The sequence below is a fragment of the Anopheles arabiensis genome, chromosome X (assembly GCF_016920715.1).
Source record: "Anopheles arabiensis isolate DONGOLA chromosome X, AaraD3, whole genome shotgun sequence".
In the NCBI taxonomy this organism is placed as follows: domain Eukaryota; kingdom Metazoa; phylum Arthropoda; class Insecta; order Diptera; family Culicidae; genus Anopheles; species Anopheles arabiensis.
The window spans coordinates 4,481,462-4,502,027 of record NC_053519.1 but is presented as its reverse complement, the minus strand read 5'-3'; the positions used below and the strand labels follow the sequence as shown (position 1 = coordinate 4,502,027).

Genomic DNA, 20,566 nt, shown 5'->3' with positions numbered 1-20,566 from the left:
CTTCACCTTTGATACACCTTTTTTTAATAGTTCGGGCATGTCATCTATACCAATTCTTTTGAATCATTTACTTTGCATTTTTATACTATTTTCTTGGACTGGATATGGATTTTATTTTAATCGGGGAGAACACGTATAACTTCATTTAAAATGTTGAACAGTGAATCGATAAAAAAATAGCATAAAAATACAAATTACCACATTTTGTCCCACTTGTTTGTAAAACTTCTTCTATTTGGTGTATCGTCGTCCTACGCGGACATGACGGTCTATACAGGCTGTCGAGGCTTTATTCACTACGACGCAGCCGGAGTCCATTCTATGAAAGGATAGTCCATTTTAGGCTTGAACCCATGACGGGCATGTTATTGAATCGTTCCCCAAAGTCATTCCCGTTTGTAAAACAAAAAGCCACGTTTAATTGAGAAACAAAATGTTGCTGGGTATAGCTGGCCAAAAACCGGAGATGACTTCGATCCGGCATCGAAAATGTCAGATCCCCTGTTTACACATGCCAGTCGCCAGTAGCGAACCCATCGAACTCCTGTCAAAATTATATGGAGTTGAGGGTACGATAGGTTCGATGGATGGTTTCTAAAGGTTCGAGAGAGAGCTAATGTAAACACACGTAGAAACGGCTCCGAAAGGATTCGACGACCAGTATTATTCGGAACCATTGGGAATCATCCCGAACTTCCCGGAATTGAGTAAATCATAAGTAGATTCATGAATATTTGAAGATTCGATTGGATTTTCGAATCAATCATCACTGAAGATCCATATGAATGAATCTCAACAAAAGATCAATGATACCCAACACTAGTCTGGAGTCATGCAGAGTCGGAGTCATCCAGAGTAGGAGTTTTCCAGAACCAGAGTCATCCTGAGTTGGAGTCTTCCAGATCCGGAGTCATCCATAATCGGAGTTTATGTCAGTCAGTGTGTTTTAGTCAGTCAGTCGGTGGAGGCCGGATACGGTCGATGCAAGGATGCTTTCGCAACTAAATGCAATGACTAGAAACAAAGGTCTGTTTGGGAAGTGGACGAGCAAAGGGAAAGACGAATAAAATCAATTCCAAATGAAAAGCCGTCTCCAGTCCCGTCTCTGGACTCGGGACGACTCTGACTTCGGACGACTCTAACTTTGGACAACTTTGACTCCGGTTCACTCCGACTTCAGCTGACTTCGGACAACTCCAAATGACTCCGATTTCGACTCGGACTCCGAATGACTCCAAATCTGACAGACTCCGACTCCGAACTAGTGAATCCTGTTTTGCCGTAGTCGAAATCTGACTAACAATAACCGGATTCGGATAAGAGTCGTAGGTGATAAACAAAAGGGCACTAAAATGTTATAACAACGCTATAATTATCACATATACAAGTTATAAATCAGGAAAATCGTATTATTTTCGATAAAACTTGGTCTCTGCTCTGTTGAGGACTCAGGACTTGGTGAAATTCCTGAATGCGTGTGTGTGATATCATTAAATTTTACAAAATCGGAATAACAACAAAAGGGCACCAGATTTTTCGGAATCGTTTTCTTGCTAACATTTATACCAGTTGCTCTAACACGCTCCCATAAAAACACAGAAATCTCCCTGCCGATAACATTAACCTGAGTATGTTGTTCCTTCCAAATGCGTTTTGTCAGTGCTGTGCAGTTGGGCACACTACCATGGTAGCGGTTTGCCATCGTACTGCAGGAAACCGCCGTTGTTCGACTCGTTCAGGGCGAGCAGCGTGCCCACCATCGCGGCACAGCTCTGCTCCACCGTCAGCGGTGCCTTGGCGCCGCCCATGTCCGTCTGCACCCAGCCGGGATGCATTGCGACCGCCATGATCTTGTGGCCCTTCAGATCCAGGCTCATCGATTTGGTGGCCGCGTTCAGGGCCGACTTCGAGGTACGGTACCCGTACAGACCACCCTCCCGGTTCGCCTCGATCGAGCCGAGTATCGAGCTCATGTTGACGATGCAGGCGCGCTGCGGACCGACCGGTGCCGCCGGATTCGCGTCGGACGCTTTCTTCAGCAGCGGCACGAACGCTTTCGTCATCATGATCGGCGCGACCGTGTTCACGACGAACGTGTCCACCAGATCGTCCTGCTTGGTGAAGTTCAGCCGGGTCGACTTCGGTGAGATGCCGGCATTGTTGAACAGGACGTTCAGCCCGGCGCCCTGCAGGACCGCATCGACGTCCTTTGCGAACTGATCGTAGAGGTCAAAATTTTTCACATCTGCAGAAACAAAAAAAAACATGGAAAGGATAAAATATCGTTGAGCCTTCCGTTGTGGAGGTTGAATCGATTAAACTTCTGCACGCTTACCGAACTGGAGGGGAACGATGTTGGCGTGTTGTTTGGCAAGCGCAAGCAGATCCTGTATTCAAATAAAATTTATTTAAGAAAATGATACAGTGATTAATGTGACAACAATAAAGGCTTCTTTATATACATCGGAGAAAGTCATATAGCGCTTCCCCCAATTTATTGATTGGTTCTCGTATTTTTTTAAGGTTCGTCTCACGATTTATTCACCATTTCCTATATATTTTTGGATCGTTCCTATAATTAATTGGTATTGTTCGATTTGATTTCAATACATTTAAACCAAACAATTCTGGGTTAGGCTCAATAAATCGTGGGAAGCAACCAAAACATTTCGGGAAACAACAACAACAAAAAAAGCCTTGAAACCCTGTAGCCTAGTGTACAATATAAAATTTTAAAAAAATCTCAGAATTTGGATGCATGGATTAAATTCTTCATATTCAGCCGAAGTAAAATCAAATCAAATGTCAGTGAAATCGTTTGAAAACCAACGGTTGAAAAACAAATCCGTTTCCATAACGATCAATTCAAATTAGGCGAAGCCTTACAACAGTCGCGGGGCAAAAACGAATTATGACGTTTTACAAATTGTGCACACACACTGTTGCGTAATGTAAACGCTGCCCCGTCATGGCAATTGCGAGTTAACTCGCGCACAGCAAATACAACACACACACACACACACACCCGCGAACACTGTGACGGATTATTCGTGCCGGTGCGATTATTCGGCCCAGTTTGCTAGAAAACCCTTCAAGTCGCACCCACGAGAGAAAGAGAGAGACAGTGAGAAGCGAGCGAGCGAGCGAGCAAGCGTCAGCTAAAGCCGGCAAACACACACGCGAACCCACACAGAGAGGAAACCCGCACCACATCGATTCTGCAAGCGAAATTCTGCCCACAAGCCGTTTCATCCTTCAACCGACGACAGGCGACATTCCCGTGCACGGTTGCTGTGTGTGCGTTTCGTTTTTGGTGTTGTATCGTTCACCGTGCCTTTTCATCCGCCGGCGTTCAGTGTAGGAAGCGTCAACCTGTAATATCCAGCAGGCAGTGCAGTGCGAAACCAGCGCATTCGGCAGTATTATCTACAATACACACAACACGTTCGGCAGCGTTCCGCAGCGATGGCGCCATTGAATCGTAAGTGTTAGCAAGAAGTGTGTGAAAGCTCTTGTGTCCACAGGCGCTTGTAGATCATTCCAGAGACACGCCGTTGCGGCTGTGTGCGCGTAGCTGTGTATGTGCGCGAGGGGTGGGGGGACGGCGGATGGGGAGAAATACAATATGGTGGACAAAATTGCACGCGCTCACCTGCGATTTGGCCGGATCACGGTACGTCGCGATGATGTGGGTCGGTGCCGGGGCCGGCAGCCCGATGAGCGCCTTGACCAGGCCCAGCCCGAGCCCACGGTTGCAGCCGGTAATGAGGATGCTGTTCATCGTTCGTTCGATGCCGGATGATGGCCCTCCTCCTCTTCTTCTTCTTCACACAGAGCGACACGCACACAGCCGTGCGGGGATAATTGACCACAGGCGGTGGGAAGCCAAAACGCTCCAAACAGCAGGAACAAAAAAAAAACACCTCACTCAATGACGTAACGTTGGGCAACTCTTTCGGAGCTCTTTCGGTCGGCCGCGCTGGTGGTGTAGGCTTTGTTGTGCGGCGAAGACACCCGGGTTGGAAATTTCCTTCTCGAAAAGTGTGTGTGTGTTTGTATGGGGTGGGGGATGCGGGAGGTACAATTTGTAAGGTTAAAGCAAACCCGGGGCAACCACACACTCCGAACTGACTTACTGACACGCGGACCGAGACGCGAATGAGCAGCGAATGCGTGTGCGAGAGCGGAAGCGAAAGGAGTTGTTTTTGTCTTTTTCTTCCGCTCCCCTTCTTGCTGTTCCAACCCAGCCAGCTCGTCCTGTCAAAATCCGGCATTTTTCGACCCCCCTTTCCCACCCCATAGGGTCACCACAATCAAACGCCTCGATCATTCTCCCGTACCCCTCCACGGGGGGAGGCTTTCTGTGCTTAGTAACTTTGTGTGTGTGTGTTTTCTTTCTTTCTGTAGAGTGATAATTAAAGTCGAAATCAACACAGCACCCCAATGGGGAGAAGGGGAGGAAGTGTTCAAGCGAAACGGGGCTCCCGAGGAAAAGGCTGGCACAATAATTTCCGATTGGCGGTGTAAAACAAATGAAAACCATTAATTTTTGTGCGCACACGTTGCTGTGTAACATGGTTGGATTAATTTTGCCTAGCTCCCTGCCTTTTTGGGTGGCAAGCTTTGTTGCTTTCGCCCTTCGAATTAGCAACGCGAGATCGAAACCGTGGGTCCCCAGCAGCCAGTGTTGCTGCAAAATGTCATGAGCATTGCGAGAAATTCACCGACGAAAACAAAGAACATATCCGGGGTAGCTGGATGCTCATTGCTGATACTCAATGAAAGTGCGTCATGACTTGAATCAACCGCGAAACTCAGACTCACAAGCTGAGCTTAATGCCGTCACAAGCATAATCATATCTTTTGCTGGCTGTGAACAGTGCTTCCAGTCACCAACACTCATGACTGAAACGAAGCTCAGATCAGGCCACGTACACAACTGAGATGATCAGTGATGAGACTCAAACAGTTGGTGGACCAATCACATACTTGATGACATTTTTTTATAGCACGCATCTCTTGGTCACTCACTTGGTGTGATCACAAGCAGCAAAATGAGCATTCTTTCTCGCTCTATCTGGTTTGATGGTCTGTCGGGTTGAACAGAGCGAAAAACCACGCTCATTTTGTTTCTTGGAACCACTCGCAACGCAGATCTCTCTTGACCATCGTGACAATCACCGACAGGAAATATCGCGACCAAGTGACTAAAGAGTTGGTTGCACAAAATGCCACAAGCATGTGATGGTTGCACCAATTGTTTGAGTCTCACCTCTGATCATCACAGTAGAGCTCGTGACGCTGACATTATGTTGTTTCAGCCAGATTTGTCATGACTATGTCAGTGACATTTTGCAGAACTGATTACAGTAAAAAAAGTCATGTCATAGTGACTGACCAAGCGTTGGTCGCAAAAAAGTCACGAAGCATGCATTGGTCACACCAATCGTTTTGAGTATATCCTCTGATTATCACAATTGGGTACGTGACGCTGACATGGATGTTGTTTCAGTTAGTTTTTTAATGAAATTGATAGTGACGCTTTGCAGCACTGCCAACAGCAAAAAGCGGATTTGTGTTTAACCTTGAGCTTGCATTAGTCGATCGACGGCGATGACTCTTTAACAATTGCAAAGAAAGTCCATCCACTCGGTAGCTTGGTCTAAGTGGTCAAGTCAATCAATTGACAAATGACTGATACTGATTTCGATTTTATCGATGGCCGCCTGTGTGCCTTGTGCCACACAAAACTCGACCGTACTATCTTGAAGGGTTTCGCAACAACCCAACAACACACATTAAAGATTGCTCACGCTGAGATAACCCAATATATCTCGTTGTGCACAATGTGTCTCTTTGCCGATAAGCACAGTGTCCTTGCTAGTGCGATCCGGTGCTGCTTCAAGGTTTTTGGATGGCTTCCGAAAAGGGATGGCACTCTCTCACAGCACGTAAAGGGAGGGGCGGTTGTTCCGATTATCGTGAATCATGCAACGACCGTTTCGATCGGAGCTCCCCCACACAAAGTTACCGAACGAACCGCCTGCTGTTTGTGACGCGCCCGGTCACTAGGCAACCGCCACCACCTCTAGGGATGGGGGAAACGTGGTGCGTGAAACTAGCCTTTGGAGTGCGGGCTGGAAATCATACCACCTCCCTCGAAGGTCAATGCGAATGTGTGTGTGTGTAAAGATAGGCGCACGTTTTGTGCAAGTCATTCCGCGCATAACTTAGAGCTGCCAGATACGATTGTGCCCAGCGGGTTTTTCTCTTCCGACTGGTGCGGTTTGTGGCCCATCGAGAACCGTCTCGATGGAGCGATCCGTCATCCGGTGGTGGCAACAGGAGTCACCATCAAACTAAAGATAGCAGTCGAGAAGGGTGCGGGGGAGGGGGTGAAGGTTGATGCACGCTTCATCTACTTCACAGTATGACGAAATGATGGAATTGCTTGCTGTGTGTTGTTTGCCGTAAGTGTCTCTCCGACGGCTCCCTGTTTTTCCCTTGCGCACGAGGCGCGGGTAATGTACATTTCCCAGCCAACCGCCAACAATGGTAAGGCAAATTATTAAGGGATGTGTGTGTGTGTCGTACAGTCTCTACTATCTCTACCCTCTGGAGAGAGGGAGCGTAAATGGATATTCCAATTATCATTTGCGCTGGTGTACTTCACGAGCGGGAAGTGATACATGATGCTACATGGCTTTCCGGAAATGAACGGTTGCTGTTAGTAGAAAGAGGTTACTCATTAACATTTATTGTGTAACATTTTTATAATTGTATGTTAGATGTTATCTAACTATGATCCTTTGATTGTGCTATTCATTGAGTCAACAATAGCACATGAACAAAATACATGTAAGACCATAAAAAGAACACGTGTTTGTGTTGAGAATTCAACCCAGAACAATCAGCCCTTTCACAAAGTTCATTTCGTAATTGGGTGAAAGTCATCTTTCATCTTTGGAACAAACATTGATAGAATCGTTTGTCCCAAAATCATGTCAGACCTCAACAGAAACATTGAACTAGTGGTGGTTAACTCTGATTCACAGATTAGTGTATTTAGTGAAATATTCCTGGTGAATCAATGCATCTGAATTTCAAACTAAGATGGAATCTCAAACTAATCAAACAAGACACCAGACTCGAACAAACGTTTAGAGTTATATGTGGAGGTGCACCGTCAGACATCTGGAATAAACACGACTCAAAACTGTCAAATGTCATAGATTTTTCGATGTCGTGTTCGAATGGTGCCAGAGCGTCGGGTAGAAGATGCATAAATCTAAAGAGATTCTATGATTTACAAAATCTTGTTCAATAGTCATGACTGTCCAAAGGTGTATCTCAAACTCTGAATAACTCTGAGGATTCATGAGTCATTCATGATGGATGCGTCTATATAGATTGGATGACTATCTATCGAGAGATTTTTATCCGCTGTGCTGGATTTCACGTCATCAGAAGTTTGTATCGATTTGGAACTATTTTGTATCCTAGTTCTTTTTGTTTTACTGTAGGCTCTTTTCACTGGGATATTGTATGCATTGCGTGCCAATTCTCGGCCTCTTTTCTGTGTCCCGTCGAAACGATTTCTGAGTGGTGATACGTTATGCCCTTTTCATGTATGCTGGCCGTTGCGACTCTTTCGAGATTCGTGAGTCTTTTGCAAAAATAAACGATTGAGTCGACTGTTATGAGGACCGAAAACGGCCGCGAAAAACCGCGTAAGTCGCGTGATTTCCAGCCATAATATCACGAATTTTCGTATAATTTTGCAAGTTAACGGGAGGTTTTAGCCACTTAATTATTTATTTGATATGATTTCAACTGAATATAACAGTTTCAAAACCTTTTGAAATAGTTTTAAACATTCGGTCAAAACGGAAATTATTTGACATTCCAGAGTCGACTCCGGATCCGATTCTGAAAATGGGAACGGAATCGGCTCCGAAATCGGAATCGACCTGGGAATCCCAATTTGCTCTGGCAACGGAATCAGAATTGATTCCAGAATTGAAATTAGCTTCGGAATGAGAATCAGTTCTTGAATTGAAATAAGAAGTTTCAATCAGTCAGTATATCAGTCCGCGGCAATCTCCATGAGAATGGATCGTTACCAAGTAAATATAGATTCTATGCGGCTATCAATGCGTAGCATCATTTGATCTAAACGTCCATTCTTAAAGCACACCGAATCCGACTCCGATTTCGAAGCCGATTCCGATTCCGGTGCCGTTTCCGATTACGGAATCGCTTCCGAAAACTGATTCCGGACCTGCTATCCGGAATCGATTCCAAAAAAAAACTTCGCTGCTAGCCGGAATCGATGCCGATGAAAACTTCGTCTTTACTATGACTACGCCGGACCCCTTGAGCGAGAAAAGAAGCGTTTGACAATTGCGTCAGCCAATGTCGCTGTATTTGTGTCGCGTCTGCACGTGCGAGCATCTGTGTGTGCGTTGTTTTGGTCGTCGACAAGGGTCGGTCGTGTAGTTTGGCATACCCGCGCCACCGTCGCTTCCTATTGCGGGGGGGAGCTGTCCAGCTGTCATTTTAGCAAAGTTGCTGCTGCGTACCGCGCGCAACCATTTGATTCCCCCGGGGGGTGTCCGCTGCTCCGTCGAGCCAATTATCCAGCATTGTTAAAGACTGTGCGCGTGTATGTGTGTATGTGTGTGTTGAATAACGCAAAGGAAACGGTCAGCAAGAAGACATTTTCTTCCCCCCTTTTCCCTTTCTCATGTAACAATCCACATTGGATTCGGTTTTGGCTAGTGGTTACGTGGTGTTTGCGAGGTTAAAATTTCACCTCAAATTTCCCTCAGTGCCCCGCAAAGTGTGTGTACGAACCAGCAGTGAGTGTACTATTGGTCATGAAAGTGTGCGCTGAGAAATATTCGATTACCGGCCGCGCGTAACACCACGCAATTATTGAAAGAAAATCACGCACACACACGCAAACACATCTTTCAACCTTTTCTCACTGTGTTGTGTGGTGTCGTCGGGGGGTTACATTCGTGCATTCGCTGCGACATCACCATCCACCGGCGCTGATCTTATCTACCAACAAAGGAGCGAGAACGAGGCAGGGAGTGTGGTGTGGGGACAATAGGAACACCAAAAAAGCATCATCATCGCCGGTCGTGTCGATAGCACACACACACGCACACACCTTGACACACTCAACTCAACAGCGCGATGGCGACGGCCGTGCTTGCGAGACCCGCGCGGAGCCTTATAAATGTTGTACAGTGTGTGCGGTTGATACGAACCCAGGCCACCGTCATGTTCGCAAGTGAGTAGGTTGCAACGGTGTGAACACAGATCGGATTAAATCTGCCACTTTCAACCCAAAATAATAAAAAAAACACATCATTCCAGGCAACCGGGCTACTCGGGTAGCCAACGTCTTTGAGGGCTTATAACTTTTGAATGCGTAATCCAATATCGATGCAATATTGTGATGAAAATTGAATAAACTATTGCAGTTTCTATAACTGTGCATGGAATGGTTCAACTCGCTACCGCTTTTATGTCAAAGCTTTTCAAAGCTGAAAGGTTTTTTTTGAGTTGATTTTGGTTTTGGGATACTTCCTTGACTCTTTCCTGTTGGAAGTGAACTTCATATGTTGGAAATTGGACTTTTTGGACAGGCTCCTTGTAAATTCCTATTGGACTTGTCCAACAAGGGTGCTATAGAGTCCAATTCCCATTACATTACGTTCAATTCACGTTAGAAAGAGTTCATTAGGTGTCCCACAGCTATGAGAACTCGTGGAAAACCCTGTATAAGCCTCCAAAGTCGCTGGTTACCCGTGGGGGTAGTCCGAGATTGCCTGGAATAGGGGTATTGCAAAAAATCATGTCTTCAAAACAGGTTTATTGTACTTAAAAAATTCTACGAAAAAATACAGGAAAAAGATGGCTGTTACACGCTCACACATTCCAAATTTCAAGTCAATCGGATTCCTAGAACCAGAGCAATAAACAATGAAAATCGATTTGGCTACCCGTGTAGCCGGTTGCCTGAAATAGGGGTTAACATTACCTTTAATCTTCCCTCCTGCAATTAGTTCTGCTATTTCCTCATTTAACGGTTTGTTTGTGCTTTTAATTTGAATTGCGTTTGACGTTTTCGCGGCTATACGTTTGACGTTTTGCACCACTTTGACGTTAGCAAGCACAGAGTTGTGTCGCGCTGTTGGGGTTGCTAACCGGTGAAATTGTGCGGCTCTCGTAGGAAAGGAAGGTTTCGTTGTTCATTTGCACAATCAAACACGCTTCTTCATGGCGGCGGCAGCGGCAGCGGAGCGTTAGTATTCGTTCGTTTGTATTTGCTCTTCTCCCCCCGCCGGACACCGATATGTTGACGACGGCGGGAAGTACCATGCTGTGTCGGGTAGTGGCGCAGCGCTTGCTTTTCCTGCAGTTGTTGCACTCCTTGGATCGAACCGTTTGCCCACCACAGCGAGAAGGTAGCAAAGGTCGCCCCAAGACACACACTCGCGCACATCCCGTTCCTCCGCAAAGTGTTCTTTCCGCTTCAAGCGCGATCCTTACAGCAGGAAAAGCTAATCTCTCCTTTTCTCTCTATCTCTATTCCTCGTTTCTGCAGAGGAAAACTATGAGTACGATCTGGTGGTGATCGGAGGCGGTTCGGGCGGTCTCGCCTGCGCCAAGCAGGCGGTGCAGCTCGGCGCGAAGGTGGCGGTGCTGGACTTCGTGAAGCCATCGCCGCGCGGCACCAAGTGGGGCCTGGGCGGTACCTGCGTGAACGTGGGCTGCATCCCGAAGAAGCTGATGCACCAGGCGTCCCTGCTCGGCGAGGCGATACACGACTCGCAGCCGTACGGCTGGCAGCTGCCCGACCCGGCCGCGATCCGGCACGACTGGGCGACGCTGACCGAGTCGGTGCAAAACCACATCAAGTCGGTCAACTGGGTGACGCGGGTGGACCTGCGCGACCAGAAGGTGGAGTACGTGAACGGGCTCGGCTACTTCAAGGACGACCACACGGTGGTGGCTGTGATGAAGAACCAAACCGAGCGCGAGCTGCGCGCCAAGCACGTGGTGATTGCGGTCGGCGGTCGGCCCCGCTACCCGGACATTCCCGGCGCGGCCGAGTACGGCATCACGAGCGACGACATCTTCAGCCTGCCGCAGGCGCCCGGCCGCACCCTCCTGGTCGGCGCCGGCTACATCGGGCTCGAGTGTGCCGGCTTCCTCAAGGGGCTCGGGTACGACGTGAGCGTGATGGTGCGGTCGATCCTGCTGCGCGGCTTCGACCAGCAGATGGCCACCATGGTGGGCGATTCGATGGTGGAGAAGGGCATCCGGTTCCATCACCGGTCGCGCCCGCTCGCGGTCGAGAAGCAGCCGGACGGCCGGCTGCTGGTGCGGTACGAGACAGTGGACGAGGCCGGCACCGCCACCAACGGCGAGGACGTGTTCGACACGGTGCTGTTCGCGATCGGGCGCCAGGCCGAGACGGGCACGCTCAAGCTGGCGAACGCGGGCGTCGTCACGGCCGAGGGCGGCAAGTCGGACAAGCTCGAGGTGGACGAGACGGACCACCGGACGAACGTGCCGCACATCTACGCGGTCGGCGACGTGCTGTACCGGAAGCCGGAGCTGACGCCGGTCGCTATCCATGCCGGGCGCATCATCGCCCGCCGCCTGTTCGGCGGCTCGGAGGAGCGCATGGACTACGCGGACGTGGCGACCACCGTCTTCACGCCGCTCGAGTACGGGTGCGTCGGGCTGAGCGAGGAGGCGGCCGAGGCCGCCCACGGCAAGGACGGCATCGAGGTGTACCACGCCTACTACAAGCCGACCGAGTTCTTCGTGCCGCAGCGCTCGGTGCGCTACTGCTACCTGAAGGCGGTGGCGCTGCGCGAGGGCAACCAGCGCGTGCTCGGGCTGCACTTCCTCGGGCCGGCGGCCGGCGAGGTCATCCAGGGCTTTGCCGCCGCGCTCAAGTGCGGCCTGACCATGCAGGTGCTGCGCAACACGGTCGGCATCCATCCGACGGTCGCGGAGGAGTTCACCCGGCTCGCCATCACCAAGAGCTCCGGGCTGGACCCGACGCCGGCGACCTGCTGCAGCTAGGAAGGGACAATTCGTTGCCTGCAACACACACACCCACACACCAACATTCATCACTTCTCTTTTCTTCGTCCTTTAGTTTGTCGCTTTTTTGTTGTTGTTTTCTTTCCAAAATCCAATTTGGCGGGAATGGTATGGGGCAGTGGAAAGGTTTTAGCATGTAGAAAGGAAGGCATACATACACACACGTGCGCGTCGCTGAGCAAAGGTGAAAAGATCCTTCTAAAACACATTAAAAGAGAAACACAGAAAAAAACAAGAATATAAAAAGATAGCTCGTTAGGACAGCTCTTTTGCCCCTTTTGCTCTAACCCGTCCCGATTTTGGGTCCAATCGCTGTGAGGAAAACGTTCCATCTGTTTTTTGTTTTGGTTTGTGCGAGTGTGCCCAATGTAATTGTGGTGTGCAGCAGCAATGTGTGCATGTGATTTGTTGTGTGTGGACCAACGGGACGGACCAGAACGAAGCGAGAGCGGAGATGGCACAAAAAGGTAGAGCGAAGGAACAACAGATTTTGGTTTATAAAACCGCAAAAAAAAACCCGAACAAAGGAGGAGAGGACGGTTTTTTGGATTGTTTTGCTAAGTAAGAACAGGCTTGTACGCCGCCGTGTGTGTGTGTGTGTGGGTAGGAAGTTTAGGAAAGTGTGCGCGCACTACCCAGAGTAACAACAGGGAAATTAGAAATTAGAAAAAAAGGAAAGATTATTCCCGCACAATTGACAACTACGGATCCATCCGGGGACGGTGAAGCTGCCGGTTCTGCGATCAATTCCCCATTTTGTTCGGTTTCTATTTCATCAGTATCAATGCGTCAGAGAGAAGGAAAGAAAACACACACACAAACTCAACAATACATGTGTATCGAAATTGCAAGTTGAAAACTTGTGATGAACCCACGGAAAGCGTGTCGGGTGTTGCGTTTTATTTGTTTGGACCTCTTTTTTTTGCAAAATGTTACACCGAAAAGTAACAGACTGATAAATTCCAGTATTCCAAATAGGGTAGCGGTCGGCAACAGATCTGGCCCGCGAAAAGAGTTTCGGTTATAAATGTACCGATGAATAGGATTTTGAACAAGCAGCCAACATTCTCTGGTAGTTTTTTGTTAGACTTAGGTCTGTCGGGAAGCAAAAAAGTCGAATCGCTGGCCAATCGAAGACTTTTCGTGTTTGCTTTGCTGTTTGCTGGTATTCAATAATTCATTTTAAAGTATCTAGGCTGCCAAATAGCACATGCAGCTATTTGAAAGCATGTCATGTTGAAAATACATAAAATGTATGGAGTATGACCGAGTCAGATGTTCATTTTACCGAAACAATTCATCTGCAAGAGACTACATCTTGGAAAGATTTCACTGTTCACAAATTTTGAGGTAAAATGGTCACATTTTGTAAGTTATAGATAGCCACGTGCCAGAATTCCTATTACTAAATCTAACTGCAATGGTAGTATGGTATATGATCTCGGTCATTCGAGCGATATCAAAATCCATCATCTGAGCTGGTTTCGGGAGCTAAATCGACAAATGCGAAATTGCCATTGTGTTTGATTGTCAAACCCCATTTGAAGCCTTACGATAAAAAAAACTTTTTGGGGAAAACTAAAACAGTGTTTTGCTTTCAACAGGACTCAGCTCCAGCCCATAAGGCTTCAATCGTGCAGGACGTGCAGGATGGAAAGGTTCATGAACTTCGAAAGAACCATATATCTCGAAAGATTCACAAATTGCTAGGCATTTATGAATCTCAAGGGATTGATACATCTCCAAAGATGCATAGAGCTAGAGCTTCCCATTATTCTTCTTCTTGCCGTGGCCATGTCAGCCTATACAGACTTTCGAGATTTCTTGGCAAGTATCACGCAACCGGATAGATTGTTTTACTGCGGGGAGACGGTCCATGCGAGGCTTGAACCCACGGGCATGTTTTAGGTGGGATTGGGCAAATAAAATATTTTATAAAGCAAACATATCTGAAGTATCATGAATCCCTGGAGAAATATGAATTTTGAAGGATTCCTATCTTATCTTTCTTTTTATATTCAGAAAGAACGGCTTCGGCCGTATTGCGTAAATATACAGTAATTTTTATGTGAACTAGTTCATTTGACTAGGTTACAGGGCTGCGCGAATAAATGTCAAAGATCCCTCTTAGGACCCAGTTAAAATGAGATACTTATGACGACCCCTGAAAAGACCTAAAACCAAAGCCAAGCCCATACTGGTAAGGTTTCATAAATATTTCGTTGAGATTCATTCGAATGTTTCTGAAGTGATGAGTGATTCAAATCTCGAATCAATTATCTAAAGATTCATACATCACCAAGGAATCATAAATATATAGAGACTTGCGAGTCTTCAAAGATTCACATGTCTATAATAGATGAATATGAATCTATAAAGATTTATTAATCCAACTCTAGAGATTCATGAGTATAGAGATGTATGGTGTTCAAGATATTGAATTTGCAAGATCCCGTTATTGAATTCAAGCCACGCATGGACTGTCTTCCCATAGACTACGTATGTTTTTGGGCCAAGATGAAGAACAAGAATAACCTCTAGCTCCATAAAAATTTGGAGATTTATGAATTCCTTGCGAGTCATGAATTCTTAGAGATTTTTGAAACTTTCCAATCGAGATTCTGATTCATTCAATCATTTCAAAGAATCCTTCAGATTCGTGAATCTGAATAAGATTTACCCAACACTAATACTGGTCCTGGCTCGAATACATTGCATATTCTGGTTCAAGAACTGCTAATACTGAACCTATGGTCCTGCAATCGATATGAACCCATAGCTATCCTGGAGCCCATCATAAACCCACACCGGTTCTGGAATTGATCATGATCCCATACAGGTCTTCGAACAGAACAGATTCGGATTCGGAACGATACATGTAGTGATGTAGTGATTGTTTCTTCCCGTCTTGTAAAGTCAGCCATTGGCCCGCGGGCCGAACTTTTGCGCGACCGCTGCTGCAGGTTCATGTCATCCCGGTGGAAAAGAAAATCCCGACACAAATTGCTTTTCTTCCATATCGGCGTCATTACGACAAGGGGGAGAGATTTATTTGTTTGTTTGTTTTTTTTTTTTGTTTAAGTCCAATGCAGGAATTTCCGTATCTCGTTAGGTATATGAACCAGGCGCCACAGAGGGATGGAAGGGGGGGGGGAGATACCTGAAGTGTGCCCTCTGCAACGGGGGGGATTGAAAGAAGGGCGGGGGGGGGAGGAAAGTGTATAAATGCATCTTTTGGCTGACGATTCTGGCCATTCCCACCTTAACGGCGTGTGGGGTGGTGTTCACCCCCTTTTTTGTCGGCTGCCCCCTCCGCTTTGTTGTCCCTTACCCGGGGTACCTGGCCACTATACACCGCACCACTACTACCTACTACTCCCACCGTCAATCAAGTACATCTCACAAAATTCTCTCCAACTCGTAGGCGCTTCCGTACTTCGAAGAACCCTACCGCATTGCCTGCCAATGTCATTTCATTTGCCCTTTGTAATTAAGGGCGCGGGGAGGGGACTGTCTTAGAAGAAATGGTTAATGTAATAATGTGTGTGTGTGTGTTGTCTCCTGTGTGCAGTTTAGCGTGATTTCGTTTGTTGCACATTCATCATGTCCGCGTTTACATCTCGCGCACCATGCTTCACAATAACGCCCTCTTTTACTAAACGCCTAAAAAAAACGAACGCACACTCCAACGGCGCGCGCGCCACAAGCTAAAGCAAAAAAAGAAGGTCCATTTACACAATTAAGCCTTACACTATAACTAACGGCGTTAAGAGAAGGAGGAATAGCGCAGAAACGGGACGGGGGTAGCAAAAGAGCGTGTCGTAGGGTCGAGAAAATGAAATTAAAACTACACACAGCAAAAAGAAAGAAAGAAACGAAAAACGAACGAAATCGTGAACTTAAAACAAAGGCAGTCGAAAAACGAAAAAAAAACAACCTATCCTATTATCCGGCGGTCCTTACGAGCTAATAATATTATAAACTGCCTCCTGTCTCGTCCCTCTGCTCTTCCCTCCACCCGCTCCCCTCCACGAAAAGGTGTGTCGTCGTGCAGCGGGTCTCAGCAGGCCGGTCCCCCGTGGCAGGCCGCTTCTCTTTGTACATCGTGATCGGTGTTTTGTTTGTGTGTGTGTGTGTGAGAGAGAGATGGGCCTTTTCTCTCTGTGGTTCATCGGTTTTTTTTTTCAATTCAGTTTCGCGTTTGTTTTGGTAATCCTTCTCCTGTCCAACACAATAACACACACACACATACACGCCACGTTTGATATATGGCGTCGGTGCGCTGCGGCAGGAGCAAAGGTTGGACACCGTGCCGAGAACCATGCGGATATGCGTGGTGATGACGGGGAGCGAAGAGACTGTGTGGTGTCCTCGGGAGGCGGGAGGGGATATAATTGTTTTGTCCTAGGGCGTCGAGCGTTTTGGGGGTTGAGTCGGGCGGCGTCACCCGTCACCAAGGGCTCTCTACTCCGTCTTGACTCGCTTCGGTTGCGCACTGTCGCTGCCCTGCGAGTTGGAATCTTCCGAAAACATGTTCGACACGAAGTCGGTGGCGCCCTGGGAATCGCTCACGATGGAAAAGCCTGTCGAGAATACGGGGAGGAAAATAAACAATGGGAGCTATTAGTAAGGCGGCACAAGGAGACGTCATTTCCCTTTTCTGCAAAGTTGGCAACTATCCGAAGACGACTCGGAATCGCCCGTAGTCGTCCAGAGTCGTCAAAAGTCGCCCGAAGTCGTCTGGAGTCATCCGCAGTCGTCTAGAGTCGTCTTGAGTCATCCGGAGTCGTCTGGAGCCATCCGGAGTCGTATTGAGTCATCCCAAATCGCCCAGAGTCATCCGCAGTTGTTCAAGGTCGTACGTTCAAGGTCGTAGTCATTCAGAAAGGCCCGGAAACGATTGGAGTCGTCCGGAGACGTTCGAAGTCGGAGTTGTTCGGAGTTGTTTGAAGTCGTTTGGAGTCATTCGGAGATGTCTAGAGTCATCAGGAATCGTCTGGAGTCGTCTGGAGTCATCCCGAGTTTTCTGGAATCATCCCGAGTCGTCCAGAGTCTCCCGGAGTCAGTCATCAGGAGTCGTCTGAAGTCATCCCGAGTCATCCAGAGTCATCCGGAGTTGTCTGGAGTCATCCCGAGTCGTCCAATGACAGTCGGCTGGAGTTGTTCGGAGTCGTTTGGCACCGGAGTCATTCGGAGTAATTCAGAGTAGTCCGTAGTCGATTGGAGTCGTCCGGAGTAGTTCGAAGTCGGATTCGTCCAGAGTTGTCTGAGGTAGTCTGGAGTCATTCGGGGTCGTCCAGCGTCGCCCGAAATCGTCTGGAGTCGTCTGGAGTCATCCCGAGTTGTCCAGAGTCGACTGGAGTTGTTCGGAGTCGTAGTCATCCGGAATCTTTCTGAGTCATTCAGAGTAGTCCGGAATCGATTGGAGTAGGAGGCTTCAGGAGTCGGTCCGTGTTGACCTTCGAAACAATGGTCTATATACGAAGTGCACGCAAAAAGTGAAAGACAAAAAGCAATAAAACACAACGAAATGAAATGCCTGATCACAAGCACATTGCACCGAACGGGTTCTGTTGACTCAGATCGACTCTGGATGACTCCGAATGACTCTGACTCCAGGCAACTCCGACCCCCAAAGGACTCCAGGCAATTAACACAAAAACCGGAGTCGGATCCCTGCCCACGAGTGTGCCAAAGTGCATAATGCCTACGAGACGTACAGGTGTTGGAGTCTTCCGCCAGCCCGAAGTTGGAGTTGGAGTTGGAGTCCGTACCGGCCGGCGGCGGCTGGGGCAGCTGCTTCCGGTTGTTTTCCTTGTTTTCGCTGCTGTTGCTGTTGCTGTTACCGTTCGCGCCGCCGCCACCGTTCACCTGCCCGCCGGCTCCCGGTGCACCGCCGCCACCGGGCGCTCCGTTCGATTCGCCCGTTTTGCCGGTGCCGGGTGCCGTCGCCGTCGAGCCGCCGGTCGACCCGGGCGGCCCACCAATCGCGGCAGCCCCGGTGCCAGCTCCACCACCGGCCGCCGGCTTCTTCTTGTCGTTGGTCGAGATCGGCACCCATTTGTAGATCTTCATCGACGTCTCCCCGATCGTGACCCACTTCTTCTCCCAGTGCCGGACGCGGTCCATCGACAGCATCAGCTTCTTCACGTCATCCTTCTTGCTCGCGCGCGTCTCCGCCCGCACGCTGCGCGACATGGTCGAGCCGGTGCTGCTGCTGCCGCTGCTGCCCTTCTCCTTCACCACCACGCCCACCATCCGCCTCGTCGTCAGTGTTGCCGCCGCCGTTGTGGGTGGGTGGTTGAGTGTGGTTTTGTTATAGTTTTTTTGTGTGGTTTTGTGGTCCAACACTCTGTGCTCGCTTGCCTTCTGCGTGTGACTTGCGTGCACTTTTCCCCCTTTTTCCTAGTGTGGACGTTTCCTTTTCTTGCCTTTTTAATTTTCTAATACACACGTACGGCAAACTGCGCGCTGCCTTTGTACTTTCATGTCCTTTTTCCTACGACCGTGCGGGGGAGCCTATGAAGAGAAGAAACCAACGGTTATATACTGGGTGGGTGGAACGATGGGGAACGGGGGAGATGTTACGCATTTGTTTACCTTTTTCTGCCCGCTGCCGACGGATTGCCGTTGTTACGACGCTTCCCTCCTTTCCCGCGCACACGCCCGCAGGACCCTTCTCGCTGCGATTGATTGTTGATGTGAGTTTTGTTCGACGAGGCTGCTGCAACGGTTTCCTTTCTGCGTGTTTGAGGGCGAGCGGTTTTGATCGTGGCTCTTGGGGGAGGGGGCGTTTGTTGCTCGATGATGCGGCTGAAGAAGTAGGGTGGGGTGGGAGGAACCGCGATTGGCAGGGCTAGAAGGGGCTGTCCTGGCGAGCCTTCCTCTTCGCTCCTCTCACAACCTTCGCTGGCCGGGGGCGGCGTCGGGGGAAGCCATCTGCACGTGCGGACTTGAGCACACACACACGCACGCACACGGCGGAGGTGAGGAAGGGAAAGGGGCGAGGGAGGAGAACAGAATCGTCACGGTAACGCCGCGCCGTCGGAAAAGGAGGAGGGTCGGGCGAACGGCGCTGGCTTGTCCTCACACGGTTTCACACGACAGGAAAGGGGTGGGGGGTGGGGGAGCAAAAACACCAGTGCCCCACAAACGCACACACACACACACACACACGCGAAAACTACCGGGGTGGCCTAAGCTGGGAACGCCGCGATATGTGCAACGATGGCGGACCGCAGCCAGTTTCAAAGATGGAGATTTCGCGACGGAGACACACACAACATTCGGACGCCGTTTGTTGAAGCGGATCGCACCAAGGGACACACGGCTGCGCGCAGGAAAGTGGAGGATGAGGGAAAGAAAGAGAGAGAGAAAGAGTGTGTGTTTGTGAGAGAGCGTGAAGGACAAGAGATGAGGGAAATGCAAACAGCTCGGGCAGGGGCTGTACGATACGCTGTCAAACCTTTTCTTTTGCTCCATTTTCTCCTATGCTGAGCTTCTCTCTCACTCTCTTCTCGACGGTGGGAGAGAGGGAGAGCAAGAGCGAAATGGTTGTTGTGTGACAGTGAGCGAATGAAAAGGGAGCAACAAATCGCATCGAGCAGCATGCTCCGGTTTATACCCTGGGGTGCAGGAGCGTTCCAGCGAACGGCGAGCTGCGTCGAGCTGTTTCTGCGGTGACATTTAACCCTGCCACTCGCAACCAAAAAAAATCATATTCCTTGCAACACGACTCACCTTAGGATTATCCTGTCGACAGGAATAGCAGCCATTAAATGCCTTATTAAGGCCTTATTAGATGGAGGAAAATGCAGTCATTTCTCGATTGGCATTTATCTGTCATACCTAGGCTTTGGCACAAAAATGCCTCTCGTACGTGTAATAAGGCAAGAGCATTGTTCTGTGACCTTTCACATTTATTATTTAATTTATTGATTTTCTTGGCTTTATCCGAAAGAGTCATTCGTTGTTTCCCATTTTTTTGTTTTTATTCATCATTATCATGAAATTCATTTCGCTCTATAGACTTTGATAGAAAAAATCTACTCGGAAGCAAATCAAACCCTATTTGAAGGATAGATTCCAAAATCGAATGACAGTATTTTCCTCCGTCTGATAAGGCCTTTACACGACTAATATAAATTTTTCCTATTTTTTTTCGGAGTAAATAAAAATAACAAAGAGTTTCTATTATTACCCTTCCTGGTAGAAAGACATAAATATCAAATAAAATGTACACGCAATGATTAAATTCAGTCTCTTTACAAGGTATGTCTAACATCACTTACTTTTGCTTTTGTTGCAATTACGCATTTCATAAAATTATGATGACAGGTGTGTTGTAACGGTTTTCATTCAAATTGAAACTTCTTTATCATTTTTATGGCTGATAGAAAAATTCTGAAAGAAATACATAAGACGTGCAGTA

General features: G+C 48.2%; 3 protein-coding genes across 6 annotated transcripts; 1 reads left to right on the top strand and 2 right to left on the bottom strand.

Moving 5' to 3' along the window:
• Window positions 1-1,526: 1,526 nt before the first annotated feature.
• Window positions 1,527-4,199, bottom strand: LOC120905466 (C-factor). Its single transcript, XM_040316256.1, has 3 exons — window positions 3,653-4,199; window positions 2,336-2,387; window positions 1,527-2,245 (listed from the first exon to the last, which is right to left on the bottom strand). Exons 1-3 carry the CDS (start codon window positions 3,779-3,781, stop codon window positions 1,680-1,682), a joined length of 747 nt encoding a protein of 248 aa, XP_040172190.1. The 5' UTR covers window positions 3,782-4,199; the 3' UTR covers window positions 1,527-1,679.
• On the top strand, window positions 3,115-13,015 carry LOC120905465 (thioredoxin reductase 1, mitochondrial). Of its 4 annotated transcripts, XM_040316253.1 has the most exons (3): window positions 8,472-9,301; window positions 10,184-10,318; window positions 10,622-13,015. In XM_040316253.1, exons 2-3 carry the CDS (start codon window positions 10,294-10,296, stop codon window positions 12,112-12,114), a joined length of 1,518 nt encoding a protein of 505 aa, XP_040172187.1. In that variant the 5' UTR covers window positions 8,472-9,301; window positions 10,184-10,293; the 3' UTR covers window positions 12,115-13,015. The 4 variants fall into 4 exon arrangements, with proteins under 4 accessions (XP_040172188.1, XP_040172187.1, XP_040172186.1 ...); XM_040316254.1 differs by lacking the exons at window positions 8,472-9,301; window positions 10,184-10,318 and adding an exon at window positions 3,115-3,481; XM_040316252.1 differs by lacking the exon at window positions 10,184-10,318.
• Window positions 13,016-15,147: 2,132 nt separating this feature from the next.
• On the bottom strand, window positions 15,148-19,614 carry LOC120905467 (B-cell CLL/lymphoma 7 protein family member A). The gene is made up of 3 exons (XM_040316257.1): window positions 18,736-19,614; window positions 17,856-18,654; window positions 15,148-16,718 (listed from the first exon to the last, which is right to left on the bottom strand). The coding sequence occupies exons 2-3, from the start codon at window positions 18,391-18,393 to the stop codon at window positions 16,600-16,602; spliced, it is 657 nt and encodes a 218-aa protein (XP_040172191.1). The 5' UTR covers window positions 18,394-18,654; window positions 18,736-19,614; the 3' UTR covers window positions 15,148-16,599.
• Between the last annotated feature and the right edge of the window lie 952 nt (window positions 19,615-20,566).

Coding starts and splice junctions, on each gene's coding strand:
- LOC120905466 (XM_040316256.1), bottom strand. CDS start 3,781: ATGAACAGCATCCTCATTACCGGCTGCAACCGTGGGCTCGGGCTGGGC. Junction 2,388..3,652: donor GTGATCCGGCCAAATCGCAG/GTGAGCGCGTGC, acceptor ATTTGAATACAG/GATCTGCTTGCGCTTGCCAA. Junction 2,246..2,335: donor CATCGTTCCCCTCCAGTTCG/GTAAGCGTGCAG, acceptor TTGTTTCTGCAG/ATGTGAAAAATTTTGACCTC.
- LOC120905465 (XM_040316251.1), top strand. CDS start 10,370: ATGTTGACGACGGCGGGAAGTACCATGCTGTGTCGGGTAGTGGCGCAG. Junction 10,482..10,621: donor TTGCCCACCACAGCGAGAAG/GTAGCAAAGGTC, acceptor TCGTTTCTGCAG/AGGAAAACTATGAGTACGAT.
- LOC120905467 (XM_040316257.1), bottom strand. CDS start 18,393: ATGGTGGGCGTGGTGGTGAAGGAGAAGGGCAGCAGCGGCAGCAGCAGC. Junction 16,719..17,855: donor GGCGGAAGACTCCAACACCT/GTACGTCTCGTA, acceptor TATTCTCGACAG/GCTTTTCCATCGTGAGCGAT.